Source organism: Staurois parvus, unplaced genomic scaffold (assembly GCF_062004578.1).
Source record: "Staurois parvus isolate SC_StPar_1 unplaced genomic scaffold, SC_StPar_1.0 ptg001400l, whole genome shotgun sequence".
NCBI classification, from domain to species: domain Eukaryota; kingdom Metazoa; phylum Chordata; class Amphibia; order Anura; family Ranidae; genus Staurois; species Staurois parvus.
In genome coordinates, this window is record NW_028319196.1 from 656,697 (window position 1) to 673,466 (window position 16,770).

Genomic DNA, 16,770 nt, shown 5'->3' on the forward strand with positions numbered 1-16,770 from the left:
ACATTCCTATCTCTGTTCTGGAGCACAAGTTCATTTTACTTTTTGCTATCTTCTCTGCTAGATGAATGTCTGAACTGACAACGTTATCCTGCAGGGAACCCTTCTTAGTCCTACATAGGGAGAAGGTGGTTTAAAGTGATACTAAAGTTTTGTTTTTACTTTTCTTAAAAATAACAAACATGTCATACTTACCTGCTCTGTGCAATGGTTCTGCACAGAGCAGCCCGGAACCTCTTCTTCACAGGTCTCCCGCCAGCGCTCCTGGCTCCTCCATTCTGTCGGGTGCCCCCATAGCAAACAGCTTGCTATGGGGGGCACCCAAGCATGCACGCTTCAGAGCTGCAGCTCTGTGTGTCTATTCTCATGCACAGCCATGGCTCGGCCCTGCCCCCTCCCTCTCATGATTGGCTCACTGGCTGTGATTGACAGCCAATCAGCGGTGAGAGTCCCCAGAGTACAGAGGCTTTTGTGGACATCGCTGGATCAAGGGGGTGCTCAGGTAAGTTTTAGGAGGGGCTGAGGGGGCTGCTACACACAGAATGCTTTTTACCTTCATGCATTAAATGCATGAATGTAAAAAACCTTGAGACTTTACAACTACTTTAAGGCCTTGACCTTCCTTACTAAGGAAAAATGTTTCAATCGCCCATCGCTTTCTGTCTTGGGACAATGTTCTGATTACATATCGGGATGGTGAATTTCCCTATCATGAACACAGATGGAAATAAAAATGTCAGAGAGGTTCTAACCCTTCGCTACTTCACCAAAACTAAAAAAAAAATGTTTTGGCTTTAGATACGGTTTTGTCCAGTATGTCTATCATCTATTTAATATCTAATATGCAGTTTTTGTGCTGCACATCACACGTGCTGTACGTAAGTATAGCATGAGTTCATCAGATCCTGATCAGCAGTGTATTGTTGACATTTTTTCGACATTACATACAATTGTGTAACATTAGGCAATGCTAGTTATGAGACCGTTTGCATAACTGTTTGAAAATTGCCCTTTCAGTCTGAATTTGTATTTACATATCAGGGTTCATTCTGCAGATATTAATCCCAGACTACAATACTTGATGCTGTCAGCATGCTTGAAACTTGTATTTGGTCAGGTTTTTTTGAGGGGCAGTAACTTCCCTCTCTGATATAACATTATCTGAATTCTACATCTGTATTCTTACTTCCTAGATATCTGAAGCATTCCATTTCGACCTGAATTCTGACACAGTGAAAAACATGCTGCGGGCACAAGGTGGACACCCAGCACCCTCCACCCTGGCAAGATCAGCCATCTTCTCCATCACATACCCATCTCCTGACATATATCTCGTCATCAAGGTGCTTTATCCACATCCATTGGGAGTGTTGGCGCCATGTTCTGCTGTCTGTATAATAGCCATAGTGTAACATTGCTAGCTGTACAGATCTGGCCATACATAGTCATGTTCATCAGGACTGGGAGTCAGTTTCCAATGTCCCTTAAAAAATACAGTTTGCGTCTAGAGTTTTGATCCGATTTCTGGAGGCTACTTAAAGCAGAACTTCACTCTCTCAATCAACCCTTACTATTTTTAATCAGTATGCTGCTAGCATTAGTAAATAGGAAATTATATCAGGTTTACTTGTTTTCAACTTTTTTGTTTTCATTTCTTCGGTTACTTCCTGGTTTCCAGGCCTAGGCAAATGATGCCATACCGTCTTCAGGAGGATTTTTCTCAGCTAAGCACACCCTCCTGTCTGCATGCCTGAGCTAAGGACAGATGGATTCCAGGAAGTAAATGCTACATGAATCATCTGCCCTTACTCAAGATGGTCACAGCCAGAGATGCTAGGGGAGTGATTTCTAAGTAAAATAAAGCATGGAGACATGGTTGGATGGGGGAGCTTGCTCTGAATGTTAAAAATGAATGCAAGCGGAACTTTATTCATAACAATTGATAAAAAATAATGTTCTTTAGCAAGGAACACACATTCCAAATTAATAATTATACTCCCAAAATTACTGTGTGCTGTAAATTGCCTACAGCATTATTCCTATTTCTTTTTGCTTGAGGCCGCCATTTTGTTGAAGCCCTGAGTAGCAGTTAAAGCAGAACTAAACCCTCCCATCCTTTACAGCCAAGGAAGCTGCCATCTGTTTGATCTGCAACTGCCATGGTGCTGCACATATGATCAGTTATGACACCAGCTATTTGATAGTTGGCAGTTACAGAACAAACAGAAGCAGCTTCCTTGTCTATAAAGGATAGAAGGGTTTAATTCTGCTTTAAGGCTGTCAGCAGATCGGCCTCTGTAAATTTTCTGGCTAATGTTCCACTTTCGGTTTTTGGGTTTGTGGTGTTTAGATGTAGCGTAGTTCCACTTCAAAATAAATCTGTACAGTAGGCTTTGTGGAAATCTTGATTTATATTGTGACCAGCTATCATAAAGGAGCTATAGAAAGACTGAGTAGAAGGGGGTTAGTAGTCTTACAACTTTTAGAATAACTTTAAGAATAGTACATGACCATATCATGTAATTTAAAAAAAAAAAAATAACAAACCTGCCATACTTACTTGCTCTTTGGACCCCCGCCCGGCGGTCCTGGCCCCCCACTCGAAGTGCCTCCACTAGCAAGCCTCTTGTCATGGGGGCACTGGAGCAGGCTCACTCCCAAGCTGCGCTCCTGTGAATGGACATTGTCCATTCGCGCACACACCTTGGCTTGGCCCCGCCCCCCTGCTCTCTTCTCATTGGCTTGCTGGCTGAGATTGGCAGGAGCCAGTGGCTCCCACTGCTGTGTGAGCCAATTAAGAGAGAGACTCAAGAGAGCTGGCGCTCTCATGCACATCGTTGGATCAAGATGGGGCTCAGGTATGTATTGGGGGGGGGGTCTGCACCCAGAAGGTTTTTTATCTCAATGCATTGAATACATTAGGGTAAAAAACCTTTCACCTTTAGAAGCACTTTTCCAGTATTTGTAAGCCAGTACTCAAATCCACATTTTTCCCACATTTATGTTCTAGATCTTATTACCACTTTATCCCTCACAGCACCAATAGTAGTTAATATTTCTGGCCAGAAAAGGGTTGTCCGGTGGCTGGCCAGAGAAAGTCTGACTATTTCCTACAAAAACACTTTCCTCAGGGGTTGCCCAGCTACATTTTGAAAAATTTGTCATACTTGGTTGCCCAGGCTTTTTGCTGCTCCTTGGTCTGATCTGTTAGATTAGAAATTTAAGCACAGACCAGTATTACTTTGCAACCGTGTATGTGTGGAGGGGACCCCAGGTACTACCCCAGTCACTCTAAAGGGACTTGGATAGAAAATAAGTTCAGATTCCTCTTTTGTCAAGTTTTATTTGTGTTATATTTTAAATATAAGGGTACAGAATAATACCAGAAATTTGATAAGACCACTTTATACAGCAACTTGCATAAACGTGTTTTCTGGTGTAAAAAATAGTTTGGAAACAATACACCAATGTTAAAGACAAATTCTAGGTATGGATATTTTTACATTGGTCCAGCTGCATATACCATACCTGGCTGATCCTTCTAGAAGCTGGAAATCACTGTAGTAGGCAACACTTAATGAACATGTGAGGTCGCTTGCTCAGTATGGGTGCCATTCAGAGGACACATTGCATTTTCTGAATGAATGAAAAACATTCACTGATTGGACGAGTTGGATATTGTGATATCTCTGCTCCTCCACTTCACCTCATCCAACACAAAAATGATTTGCATTTATTGAGAAAATTAATCTCTGAATGGAACCATGCTGAGCAGGCAACCTCCTGTGTTCACGGTGCAGAAGAACAGCTACTTGGTACAGGAACCAGAAGCTAGCGGAGATCACAGTAGTGGCAGTGCCTACTACACTGATTTCCAGCTTCCATGGGCATTGCTAAGTATGGTATATACAAAGTTATATAGGTCCAAGTTGGACGAGTGTAACCATGTAAGAATATCCATACCTTTTTTAATGCAAATTTATGGTTATTTGTGACTAGGAATAGGGCTTGGATTATTTATTTTATTTCAGGTACTTATACAGTGCCGTCAATTTACGCAGCACTTTACATATATATTGTACATTCACATCAGTCCCTAACCCTCAAGGGGCATTCAATCTAACATCCCTAACTCACATTCATATATACACATACTAGGGCCAATTTAGACAGGAGCCTGTTAACTTACCAGCATGTCTTTGGAGTGTGGGAGGAAACTGGAGTACCAAGCAGGCGCAGGGAGAACATGCAAACTCCACGCAGGAGGTGCTTTGGCTGGGAACCAGCAACCCTAGTACTGCCAGGCAGAAGTGCTAACCATTTAGCCACTGTGCTGCCCACGGATTGATGGGGTTCGTGGTTAAACTGATGATTGTGTTTGCTATGCCTTACATAATTACATAGTTAGTCTGGCTGAAAAAAAGACAAAAGTCCATCCATTTCAACCATAGAAAAAAAAAAGTTATAATCCTACACCCACAGCTCATCCAGAATAAGGCAAAAAAACCCAGCAAAGCATGATCCAATTTGCTCCTGCTGGGGAAAAAAATTCCTTCCTTATCCCCCGAGAGGCAATCGGATATTCCCTGGATCAACTTTACCTATAGATGTTATATCCAGTTATATTCTGTGTATCTAAGAAAGAATCCAGGCCTTGCTGCTGGTCGATCTTTTACACATAGTAATAGAAAGTTCTCCTTTCCACATTAAATATGGTTTTGGTGCACTGAGGTTCCCCAGTGTACATTTCTTGATAAGAAAGCCCTCCTATGTATGGTCAGCTCAGTTTTATACCTCCAAAGTCATACCACTTGCCTTACATAGATGTTCCTGTGTGATGTGTATATGTTGCACATTTGTGTGTGTGCGTGTTCAATTTCCTTGTGATGTACGTGAACGGGTTCTGTATTCTATTTCAGCTGGAGAAGGTCCTACAGCAGGGAGACATCGGGGATAGCTGTGAGCCATACATGGTCTTAAAAGAAAGTGACGGCATCAAGGTAAGAAAAGAGTTATTGCAAGGTCTACAGCAAAGCATAGACAACCTAGTAAAGACTTCAATAAAAGGAGTACAGGAATGATAAAGCTCTGTTGAAGTTTCACGCTTTATATCTTTCTAATCCATCATATGTTGTAATTTGTGCCTGATTTTTTTTTTTTTTTTTTTTGCTTGGACATACCTTAGAATACCTTCTTTTAGTGAAAAAATGCTGCTTTTTAGCCCTCACATGACAGTGCCAGCATATCCAAATAACAGCCATATGTCCTCACACAAACTTGTATTAAGAGAAAGGGAGAGAGGCGGGTCAGACCAGTTCTATTACTGAGTGCTGATGACTGAGTGCACTGGATCTAACCCTGGTACCTAATGGATTGTACAATCATATGCAGAGACCCTGCACAGCTGCTTCCAGGAAAGTGGAAGTAAGACCATGAAAAGTGAGGTTATTAGACTTTAACCACTTCAAGTCCAGACACTTTTACCCCCGTCCTGTCCAGGCCCATTTTCAGCTTTCAGCGCTGTCACACTTTGAATGACAATTGTGCAGTCATGCAACACTGGACCCATATGAATTTTTTAGAATTTGTTTGAGATAGATAAAGCTTTATTTTGGTGGAATTTATTCACCACTGGGATTTTTTTTTTTTTTTGCTATGTAAATGAAAAAGTCCATAAAGTGTTTTTCTTATAAAATTTTGCAAATATTTCATCATAAATCTTGGCCAAAATGTATTCCGCTATCCTTTTTAGTAAAAAAAAAATAACCCAAATTAGTTTATAACCAAAAATTATAATTTTTAAACTTTTTATTTTTACATTTTTATTTTTTTATATTATTATATATGGTTTTTTTTTACATACTGTCACCCTAGCAGTACAGTGTCACCATGGTGACACTGTACTACTTGTGGGGGGTGATGAAGATCTTTTTTTTTTTTTTTTTACACTGATTGCTTTTACACCCATAAAGGCTGTAAAAGCAACCATTTCTTCTCTCTGGATGCATTCTTGCAGACATTGAGAACTACTGTGTGAGCTGTGATTGGTCACAGCTTGTCACATGGTACAAGGCTGTTGTGAATAGCCGTGTACCATGTGACCTCTGTGATCATTCACATATTTCACACGTAGTAAGCAATGATGTCAGAAGTGACATCTTGCTTACTACTCTGCATGTGATCACTGATTGGCCAATCAGTGATCGCATGATCGGGACCTCGCACAGAGGTCCCGTACAACGATTGGTATTCCACTGTGTCCGGAGTACACAGCGGGCACCGGATCACGGTGCTCCGTGCTTCCAGGGAGCACGCACAAGCAGGGGGTGGGGAGGCCGTTTATAAATGGCCACCCGCCCCTGTACTGCCACCATCCGGCCGTTTATATACAACGGCCAGACGGGAGGTGGTTAAACTAACAACTTACAATCTGACTGCATATCTATTTCTATGACTTAATTTGGGTCTTAAGAAATCCTGTTATAGCTAGTATTTTTTTTATCAAACTTCTAGAGTTGCACCAACATTTTTGTCTGCAGACAGATTAGGGGATCTTATTGCATGACAAGACCCACCTTCTGTTCCTTCATCCGAAATGCACATTGGTGCAGATGTATAAACCAGTATGATTTGTTTTTTGTTTTTTTTTTTAAGAAAAATGGTTGCTGGTACTTAAATTAAGCATGCCCTGAGATAAATATTGAGGCTGCCATTCCAGACCATCTGCTGAAAATGTCAGTCGCCTTGCTGTGCCCAACTTGAATACTGGAACAAGCATGCAGAAAATGAAAGTCTGAGCAAATTCAGGAATTCACTATCTCTGTGCTTGTTTTGGATCAGTGATTTGCAAAGTATTAAAGTCAAAACTTTAGCATGACATCCAGACGATTAGCATACCTATCATATGATTCATGATGGGTATCATTTAAATTTGCCACATACGTATGTGCTGGTGGGTGGTGTTTGCACTTGCTAAATTAGAGCGTTTTTTTTTTTTGTAAGAAAGCGGATGGCACACCATGAACATCAGTTCTTTATTTAAATGTCAGTGACATACCAAGTGTGCAAGGAGAGATATCTGCATAGTCGGGCCAGCAGCTGTACAGTGTAAGGGGCCCACATGTGGCAGCTGTTACTGACATGAATGTGGTGTCTATAAGTAAATATTTCCTTTAGTTCTGATTCATATGTGGTGATCTGTAAACATCACATTCTGCAGACTTTTCACTTAGCCGTGAAAGTCTTCTGCCTCTCTGTCTTTGGTAAAAAAAAATCATGTAGCAATGCCTTTTTTATTTTAAAAAAATATTGTGAAGCAGAGCAAAAAGATCAATTCAATAAAAATTTTTGATAAGTGAGCCTGTCTGGCAGAATAAAAGATTAATTGATATGCTTCGAAGACAGAATGCGCTTGCACATACTTTTCTCCCAATAATTGTTCATAGCCAGATGGCTTATTGTATGCATGTAGCAAGTTGTCATTGTACATTGCAAGATTTGTTTAATGTGGTCATGCTTAAAGAGGTTCTTCACCCAATTTGAAAAAAAAAAATAAAAATTAGCACCTACAAATACTGTAGCTGTGGACTTTTGACAGGGGAACACTTACCTGTCCAGGGATCCAGCGCCATCCTCACTCCTGCTGGATCTTTGGCAGTCTTCGGGTTCCCGGTGCTGGCATGTTAACTGTGAGAAACTGTCTGTGACTCCTTGCGGCTCCACAGCCATCTTCTAACTATGCATGTGTGAGCCACACTGCTTTGTGGATGGCTCTGCAGCCCTCTGGGACCTATGACATGTCCCAGAAGGTTGCAGGCTGGGAATGAAGAGGGAGAACCTCTGTTGGAATGCCCCCTCCCTCAAAAAAAAAGTTCCAAAAGAAGAAAATGAGGGGTGAGGAGGGCATAATGCAGAACTTCCCCTTTTAAGTTCTGCGTTAAAGTGAACCTGTAGCCAGGATGTGGACAATCAAATATGTACATATATCCTTAACAAGCAGCAAATGAGCCCTTACTGACCTCTGTAGATGCAGGCACTATGGAGTAATTAATCCTCACAGTCACAGCAGAAGTCATTCATTCATCAGCTAAAATCCCCCTGCTCCTTCTTCCAGAGCATATGCTCTGTGTTTATGTTGGATATCAGAAGACTGAAGGGTCACTGCTGGTAGAAGGAGAAAGGTTGCCAGATCTGCTGAGTCTGCATTGGTAGGGGGAGATTCCAATACTGCTGGTTTACTACTAGAAGGAGCATCAGGAGCAGCTGAGCTGCTTTTTCACTGCTTTGTAACTGAGTCACTGCTGTGAAGGGAGTTGCTGCGAAAGCTGAGCTTCTCAATAATGCATATTGTTTTCTTTTGTGTCCACAGAACAAGGAAAAAGTGGACAAACTGAGGGCCCAAGCTGATCAGTTTTGCTCCCGGCTGGGCCGGTATCGCATGCCCTTTGCTTGGACTGCCATTCACCTAATGAATATTGTGAACAGCATGGGGACAGCTGATCGGGACTCGGACTCTGAGGGTGGTGAGAAATAATTATTTTTATGAAGGGTTAAAAAACACAATGATTCTTTCAGTGGCAGATTACATATTAGGTTTCCATTATATCAGTGATTCCCCGTTTGTGTATTCATAGGTCTGCCCAGTGGCGGAACTATATGCGATAATGATAGCACAGCAGGTCTGGAGCCTCAGACAGGGTAGACTCATACTGAAAACTTCTGTATATTCCCAGGTTGTCTATAGACCATTGTCTCATGAATGAGAAATTGAATACCTGCTTGATGGACATGAACACCTCTATCCCAAAATTCCTTAAACATATATATAGATGCCTCACTGAAGCATTTGGTTAAAGCGACCCTGTCTCGAAAATAAATATCCAAACAAAAGGTATGCCTGCAAGGGTGATACTTCTTCTTTTCTTTCCTGCTGTTTTCACTGCCAACCAGTGATCTATTAAAAAGAAATCATCCACCCAAAGTCTCTACAGAAACTGACTCCTCCAGGAGGGTCAATCTCCTGTGTCCTCACTGCGGTCAATAGTGCCTCACCTTATTCATTATTGTTTACTTTGCTATGTGAACAGTCTCTGCTCCTTTAGTAATTCTGTACCACTGTACATATATACAGTTACGTGAATGGGTTCTGCTTTTTATTTTTGAAAGTTTTGGTTTTGCCATTGTACAATAATCTACAAGGACAATCAAACTGATTTACAACATCTGTTGTGCTACAGTTAACAAAGGCTCTAATTTGGATATTTGTAGAACTATCAGAATCTAAAACATTTCTTTCTCACCCATTGAGGAAGAATTGTTTAACCTTTGCATTATACTGCTGCCTACATGAGGATTGGACACTGGCAAACAAAAAGAACTGTAGGCCAGCCCGGGTTACCCACTACTGGCATGTATTCATTTTTTGTTAGTGTCCTGTAAGGATGGACATCTTTTCTGCAGCTCTGCTTTGTTAAATGCTAACTTATTTATTGCAAGCAACTTTTTTTCTTCAGTTTGTTTTCAGCTAAGACTCTTCTCTGCATCACTGCTGGAGCTTTGTCTCTTTGATTACATCTTTCCAGTGCATTTGTCCCCAGCCTGGATTTTGAAGTGCTATGTCTGGACTTTGTCTATGAAACGTCCGGTCTAGTAGACTGGAAATGACCCTTAAGCACAGAGTTCTGCAGAGGATACTTTTCAAACTAGAAAACGTTAGCTGTGGGGAACTTTCCAGGTTCAGAGCTATAGACATTGCCTCAGTGTTTACCTTGCTTCTGAAGGCTCACTTAATGAGCAGGCCAGTCCAGCTCAGTACTGGGAACTACCCTTACTTAGGTGCTGCCTGGGCACCTTTATTTTCTGTTCCAGTTTTACTACAGAAGAGGTTAGTGCTATGGGACTGAGCACAAATGTAATCTTCTAAGCGGAACCATTCTCACTGCTACTGCTGCTTCTGCATAGCAAGGGCCATGTGTAAATCCAATCTTCCATCCATTCTCAATGCCCACCTACAGTCACTTTGGTCAGCTGCAGCCATCTGACCCTCACTTACTTGCATGGTTTTTAATTACATAAGGCCTTGCCTCTTACCCTAAGCCCATAGGTTGCCTTACTACTATGCGGTTGCAACATGTCGGATTCTAGACACCGAAAGAACACTCCTGCTGTACCATGTGCCCCCAGTTCGCACACTAATCAGGTTGGTTACTGAGAGTTTCAACATCTGCAGCCTGGAATCATGTAATCCTCTGCTCTTAAGACACCTAAGGCCGCAAAATATTTCCCTTTGCACCCACTTTTCTATCTATATTTCTGTCAAGATCGGAAAAATTCTAGCAAGCTGTCCATCCGCTTTCCCCAAGTGCTTATAAGTGTTGAATCTCTTTATTGAGGGCTTTGTGAAGAGGTGGTCTGTTCCCACTTTGGACCTGGCAGTTTCTCTTCTTAATTGTAAAGTGCTGAGCAAACTGTTGGCGCTATATAAATCCTGTATAATAATAATAATAAGAAACTTGCTGTTTCAGTGGAGTATGCATCTGTCTTTAAGGATCCAACTGATGAGTTGTTGGAAGCCCTTTTTCTAGAATTCTGTTGGTACTAGTGGGCCCTGACATTCATCCGGTTCTAGCTATGACCTTACTTTGTCAAACTAGGTCTTACTTGCTTACTGAAATCATGGAGCAGATAGCTGCATTGTAAAATTTCATCTGTGACAGTTTGCTAAAATCCTCCCATCTCATTTCCAGCATGTGTCTCATGTCAATGCATTTGTGTATGATACTGGCTGAACTGCGGAACCCTTGGTAAAAAGCTTTTGGTCCTCATGGTCTTCGAGGGACATTGTTTTTTTGGACTAGCTCATGCCAGCATCAAACATCCTCCTGGTGGCAAAAGCAACCATCTTCCTAATCGGAAGAAACCTAAAAAACAGATTGCAAAATCTTCTCCCTCTCTATCTGTTAACATCCCTTTCTTTTTTTTTATTCTGTCCTCCACATCGAGGCCCCTGGCTTGGCTCCTCATCCCCTTGCAAGTCCTGGCACTTAAAGGCTGCCAAATCCTCAGATACCTTTTCCTCTGCATTAAGCCAGCCCCCTGACTTACCAGAATGAGGGGACATTGTTAACCTTTGCAGAAGCTTGGGCAGCTTACACCCCAGGTGCTTGGGTGCAGAAGGTGTTATCCCTGGACTACAAAATGGAGTTTCTCTCCCTGCCCCTTCCTTGGTTTCTAACTTCCACCCTTCCTGTGCCACTGCACAGAGTAGCTGATCTTCACTGAGCCCTTTCTGGTCTTCTGCACAAAGGTGTAATTGCCCAATTTTTCACATTAGAAATCTTTCATCTTCTCCCTTCACCCAGGAGACTTTCTGTCTTCTGTAGACATCAGAGATGGGATGGGTGCCTACTATTCTTCCAGCGCATAAGCGATTTGTATGTTTTTCAAAGGGCAACTGCACCACCAGATTGTGGATGTGCCATTGGGCCTCTTGCCTGCATCTTGGTTATTCACCAAGGTGCTGGCCCTACTTCTAGCCCTGCTACACTCTTGTGGGGATATTTAGGCAGCCTCCTTATATTGGGAATAGTCAGCAAGTGTTCTGTCAGGCAACATTATTATTATTATTACATCGAGTTTATATAGCACCAAAGGGTTTGCTCAGTGCTGTACAATAGAGGGGGGGACAATACATGAAACAGTACAGCAACAACAAACAGCACACGAGGGGTTAGAGGGCCCTACTCTTTTGAGCTTACAATCTAGGAGGGAGGGGGTAGTGGTACAGGAGGAAGTGGCTGTGGGGGATGGAGTGGTAGGAGGAATGAAGGAGAATGGCTGTTAGGTGAGGGTGGGGTAGGCTTCCCTGAAGAAGTGGGTTTTCAGGGACCGCCTGAAGGTGAGAAGGGAAGGTGACAGTCTGATGGATTGAGGTAGTGAGTTCCAGAGGATGGGGGAGGACCTGGAGAAGTCTTGCAGTCGTGCGTTGGAGGAGGAGACCAGGGAGCAAGATAGAAGGAGGTCCTGTGAAGAGCGAAGGGTACGGGTAGGGTGGTACCTGGGAATCAGGTTGGTGAGGTAGTTAGGGGCAGTGTTGTGAATGGCTTTGTAGGTCAGAGTGAATAGTTTGAATTTGATGCGTTGGGCAATAGGGAGCCAGTGGAGGGATAGGCAGAGGGGGGTGGCAGAGGTGGAGCGGCTGGTGAGGTGGATGAGTCTGGCCACTGAGTTCAGGATGGTCTGAAGTGGGGAGAGCTTGCACTGGGGTAGGACGGTGAGGAGGGAGTTGCAGTAGTCAAGGCGTGAGATAATCAGGGAGTGTACGAGTAGTTTAGTGGTGTCTGGGGTAAGGAAGGTGCGTATCTTGGCGATGTTGCGAAGGTGGAGCCTGCATGTGTTTGTAAGTGATTTGACATGAGGTTGGAAGGAAAGGTTTGAGTCCAGAATGACGCCAAGGACTTTGGCTTGCTGGGCAGCGGAGCAGCGATCAGTGGGCCTGAGCTGGTTCCTGGTGGTCAGGGATGGACCCAGGGCTAGTGAGGAGGGCCCTGGGGAGGCTGGCAGGTCGGCAGGGATCGGGGGACGGAGCGGCGGCGCCCCGGGCCGATGCCCTGCGATCCAGTTCGGCCGCGGCTTCGGGTGCGGGGTAGACCGCAAGTCCCGGAGCTCCGGGAAAAAGGTTGACAGTCTGCAGTTAAAGCACATCTTGTTCGTTTCATTTCAAATCCATTGTGGTCGTGTATAGAGCCAAAAATGTTAGAATTGTGTCAATGTCCCAATATGTATGGACCTGACTGTATGAATGTGAGTTAGGGACTTTAGATTGTACGCTCCTTGAGGGTCAGGGACTGATGTGAATGTACAATAGATGTGTAAAGCGCTATATAAGTACCTGAAATAACTAAATAATCTTTTTATTTGGTTTCACATGCTGTTGGCTTCTCATTCTCTGCTTAAGATCTTTGTGTAGGTTGTCTAAAATGTAGCCCCCACATCTTTTGTTCTGTATCTCTATTCTCACCCAGAAGCAGGGGCGGACTGACCATTTGGAAACTCGGGCACTGTCCGAGGGCCCGGGGTCAGTAGGGGGCCCCATGAGATGCCCTTGGTACCTTGACATCTCGAAGGTTAAAGACTTAGTTTGTCCTTCGATGAAAGAGAAAATAGGATTGTTTACACACTGTAAAATCCTATTTCTACTGTTACAAATTTTCTGATAATATAGAATTGTTTCTGTAGTATCTCCAAATTTTGTATATATTTGTCTAAATATTTTAACTGGTGATTTACTCTTTTACTGTAACCTTTCTTTTTTACCTATTAAAAGGAGTGCACTACTTTTATTTTGCCTTCAAAATGTAGAGAAAATAATTTTTTTGACTACAAGAAAACCTTGAATCTCTGCCAAAACCAGACCCAATACGTATATAATGTCAATCTCATAGGTAACAAAAAAGTTATTCTCTAAATTTACCAAAAACAGAAATGTTAAATTTGCTCAGGAGCCAATTATAGTGCACACATTTTTAAAAACATTGACACTTTTTTTGTTCTAGTGCCTTTTAAGTAAAACCAAAGCCAGTACTTTTTATTCTCTCATTTTGGATAGAGCAGGGAATATTTTAAACTTTTGTCAGGTTTTTTTTGTCTTTTGTGGCCTATTAGGAAGATTTCACTTCCTGTTTTGAGACATAATACTAATTGTGAAGAAAACTCTCAAATGAAGGAAATGACCTCTCTGACAGTTGTCACAGGATCATGAATCCCCACTAGACAAAATATTGGATTTTCCAATACTTTTAGTCTTTGTGACAATGGTTACTGGGACAATCAGGTGAGTCCTCCTAACAAGGAGAACTGACAGCAATGTAACTGGACAAGGGTTCTAATCCTTCCCCTTTCTATTTAAAAAGGAAAATAATTTGTGTTTGGATCTATTTTATCTTTGCCTCATTTGAGTTTCAGAGCCTGTAACCAAAATGTCTCAATGATGTAGATCAGGGGTCCTCAAACTTTTTAAACAGGGGGCCAGTTCACTGTCCTTCAGACCGTTGGAGGGCCGGACTATATTCGGACTATATATATAGGCCCATCAATGCAGTCTGATCAGTGCCCATCAATGCCGCCTCACCAGTGCCCATCAATGCCGCCTCACCAGTGCCCATCAATGCCGCCTCACCAGTGCCCATCAATGCCGCCTCACCAGTGCCCATCAATGCCGCCTCACCAGTGCCCATCATTGCAGCCTCACCAGTGCCCATCATTGCAGCCTCACCAGTGCCCATCATTGCAGCCTCACCAGTGCCCATCATTGCAGTATGATCAGTGCCCAACAATGCAGTCTGATCAGTGGCCATCAATGCAGTCTGATCAGTGGCCATCAATGCAGCCTCACCAGTGGCCATCAATGCAGCCTCACCAGTGGCCATCAATGCAGCCTCACCAGTGGCCATCAATGCAGCCTCACCAGTGGCCATCAATGCAGCCTCACCAGTGGCCATCAATGCAGCCTCACCAGTGGCCATCAATGCAGCCTCACCAGTGGCCATCAATGCAGCCTCACCAGTGGCCATCAATGCAGTCTGATCAGTGGCCATCAATGCAGCCTCACCAGTGCCCATCAATGCAGCCTCACCAGTGCCCATCAATGCAGCCTCACCAGTGCCCATCAATGCAGCCTCACCAGTGCCCATCAATGCAGCCTCACCAGTGCCCATCAATGCAGCCTCACCAAAGCCCATCAATGCAGCCTCACCGGTGCCGATCAATGCAGCCTCACCGGTGCCGATCAATGCAGCCTCACCGGTGCCGATCAATGCAGCCTCACCGGTGCCGATCAATGCAGCCTCACCGGTGCCCATCAATGCAGCCTCACCAGTGCCCATCAATGCAGCCTCACCAGTGCCCATCAATGCAGCCTCACCAGTGCACAACAATGCAGCCTGATCAGTGCCCATTAATGCAGCCTCACCAGTGCCCAACAATGCAGCCTCACCTATGCCCAACAATGCAGCCTCACCAGTGCCCAACAATGCAGCCTCACCAGTGCCCATCAATGCAGCCTCACCAGTGCCCATCAATGCAGCCTCACCAGTGCCCATCAGTGCAGACTGATCAGTGCCCATCAATGCAGCCTCACCAGTGCCCATCAATGCAGCCTCACCAGTGCCCATCAATGCAGCCTCACCAGTGCCCATCAATGCAGCCTCACCAGTGCACAACAATGCAGCCTGATCAGTGCCCAACAATGCAGCCTCACCAGTGCCCAACAATGCAGCCTCACCTATGCCCAACAATGCAGCCTCACCAGTGCCCAACAATGCAGCCTCACCAGTGCCCAACAATGCAGCCTCACCAGTGCCCATCAATGCAGCCTCACCAGTGCCCATCAATGCAGCCTCACCAGTGCCCATCAGTGCAGACTGATCAGTGCCTATCAATGCAGCCTCACCAGTGCCCAGCAATGCAGTCTGATCAGTGTCCATCAATGCAGCCTCATCAATGCAGTATGATCAGTGTCCATTAATGCAGCCTCACCAGTGCCCAACAATGCAGCCTCACCAGTGCCCAACAATGCAGCCTCACCAGTGCCCAACAATGCAGCCTCACCAGTGCCCAACAATGCAGCCTCACCAGTGCCCATCAGTGCAGCCTCACCAGTGCCCATCAGTGCAGCCTCACCAGTGCCCATCAGTGCAGCCTCACCAGTGCCCATCAGTGCAGCCTCACCAGTGCCCATCAGTGCAGCCTCACCAGTGCCCATCAGTGCAGCCTCACCAGTGCCCATCAGTGCAGCCTCACCAGTGCCCATCAGTGCAGCCTCACCAGTGCCCATCAGTGCAGCCTCACCAGTGCCCATCAGTGCAGCCTCACCAGTGCCCATCAGTGCAGCCTCACCAGTGCCCATCAGTGCAGCCCCACCAGTGCCCATCAATGCAGCCTCACCAGTGCCCATCAATGCAGTCTGATCAGTGCCCATCAATGCAGTCTGATTAGTGCCCATCAATGCAGCCTCACCAGTGCCCATCAATGCAGTCTGATCAGTGTTCATCAATGCAGTATGATCAGTGTCCATTAATGCAGCCTCACCAGTGCCCAGCAATGCAGCCTCACCAGTGCCCATCAATGCAGTCTGATCAGTGCCCATCAATGCAGCCTCACCAGTGTCCATCAATGCAGTCTGATCAGTGCCCATCAATGCAGCCTCACTAGTGCCCATCAATGCAGTCTGATCAGTGCCCATCAATGCAGCCTCACCAGTGTCCATCAATGCAGTCTGATCAGTGTCCTTCTCCTTGGCTGTCTGTCACTGCCCAGCGCGGGAGAACTGCAGGCAGCCCCTCCAGAGATCACAGACACCACCCCTCTATCATTTACTCGCCACGCCGGCCGGATCTACATCCCCAGCACACAGGAATATCACTGGGGGTGGAACAGAGGCGGGGCCAAGGGGCAGGTGAGGGAGGGAGAGGCAGAGCCAGTCAAGCGCGGCGGTGCTGGTGGATTGAAAGTGAAAGTACGCAGGGGATGCCGCCCTGAACGTACGCAGGGGGATGACAAATATTACAAAACACCCGGGGGGCCGGATAAATGTCCTCGGCGGGCCGTAGTTTGAGGACCCCTAATGTAGATGATGCATTTATGAAAATAAAAAGGTTTTATATGTGATATTTATCTGTTATTGTTGTGAGCACCAACAAATCATCTGAACACCTCAGTCAACTCAATCATCTCTGACTCAGGCCATGTAAATTGTAAAAACATTGTTCCCCTTTT

General features: G+C 44.6%; 1 protein-coding gene across 4 annotated transcripts in view; it reads left to right on the plus strand.

Annotated features, from left to right (window-relative positions):
- LOC149436208 (dedicator of cytokinesis protein 7-like) overlaps nt 1-16,770 on the plus strand; it is a 251,727-nt gene that overhangs the window by 95,014 nt on the left and 139,943 nt on the right. For all 4 annotated transcript variants that reach the window (XM_089661880.1, XM_089661883.1, XM_089661882.1 and 1 more), the window contains exons 9-11: nt 1,191-1,340; nt 4,917-4,997; nt 8,366-8,519. In XM_089661880.1, the coding sequence (XP_089518006.1) occupies nt 1,191-1,340; nt 4,917-4,997; nt 8,366-8,519 (385 nt within the window). The remainder of the gene's footprint in view (nt 1-1,190; nt 1,341-4,916; nt 4,998-8,365; nt 8,520-16,770) is intronic.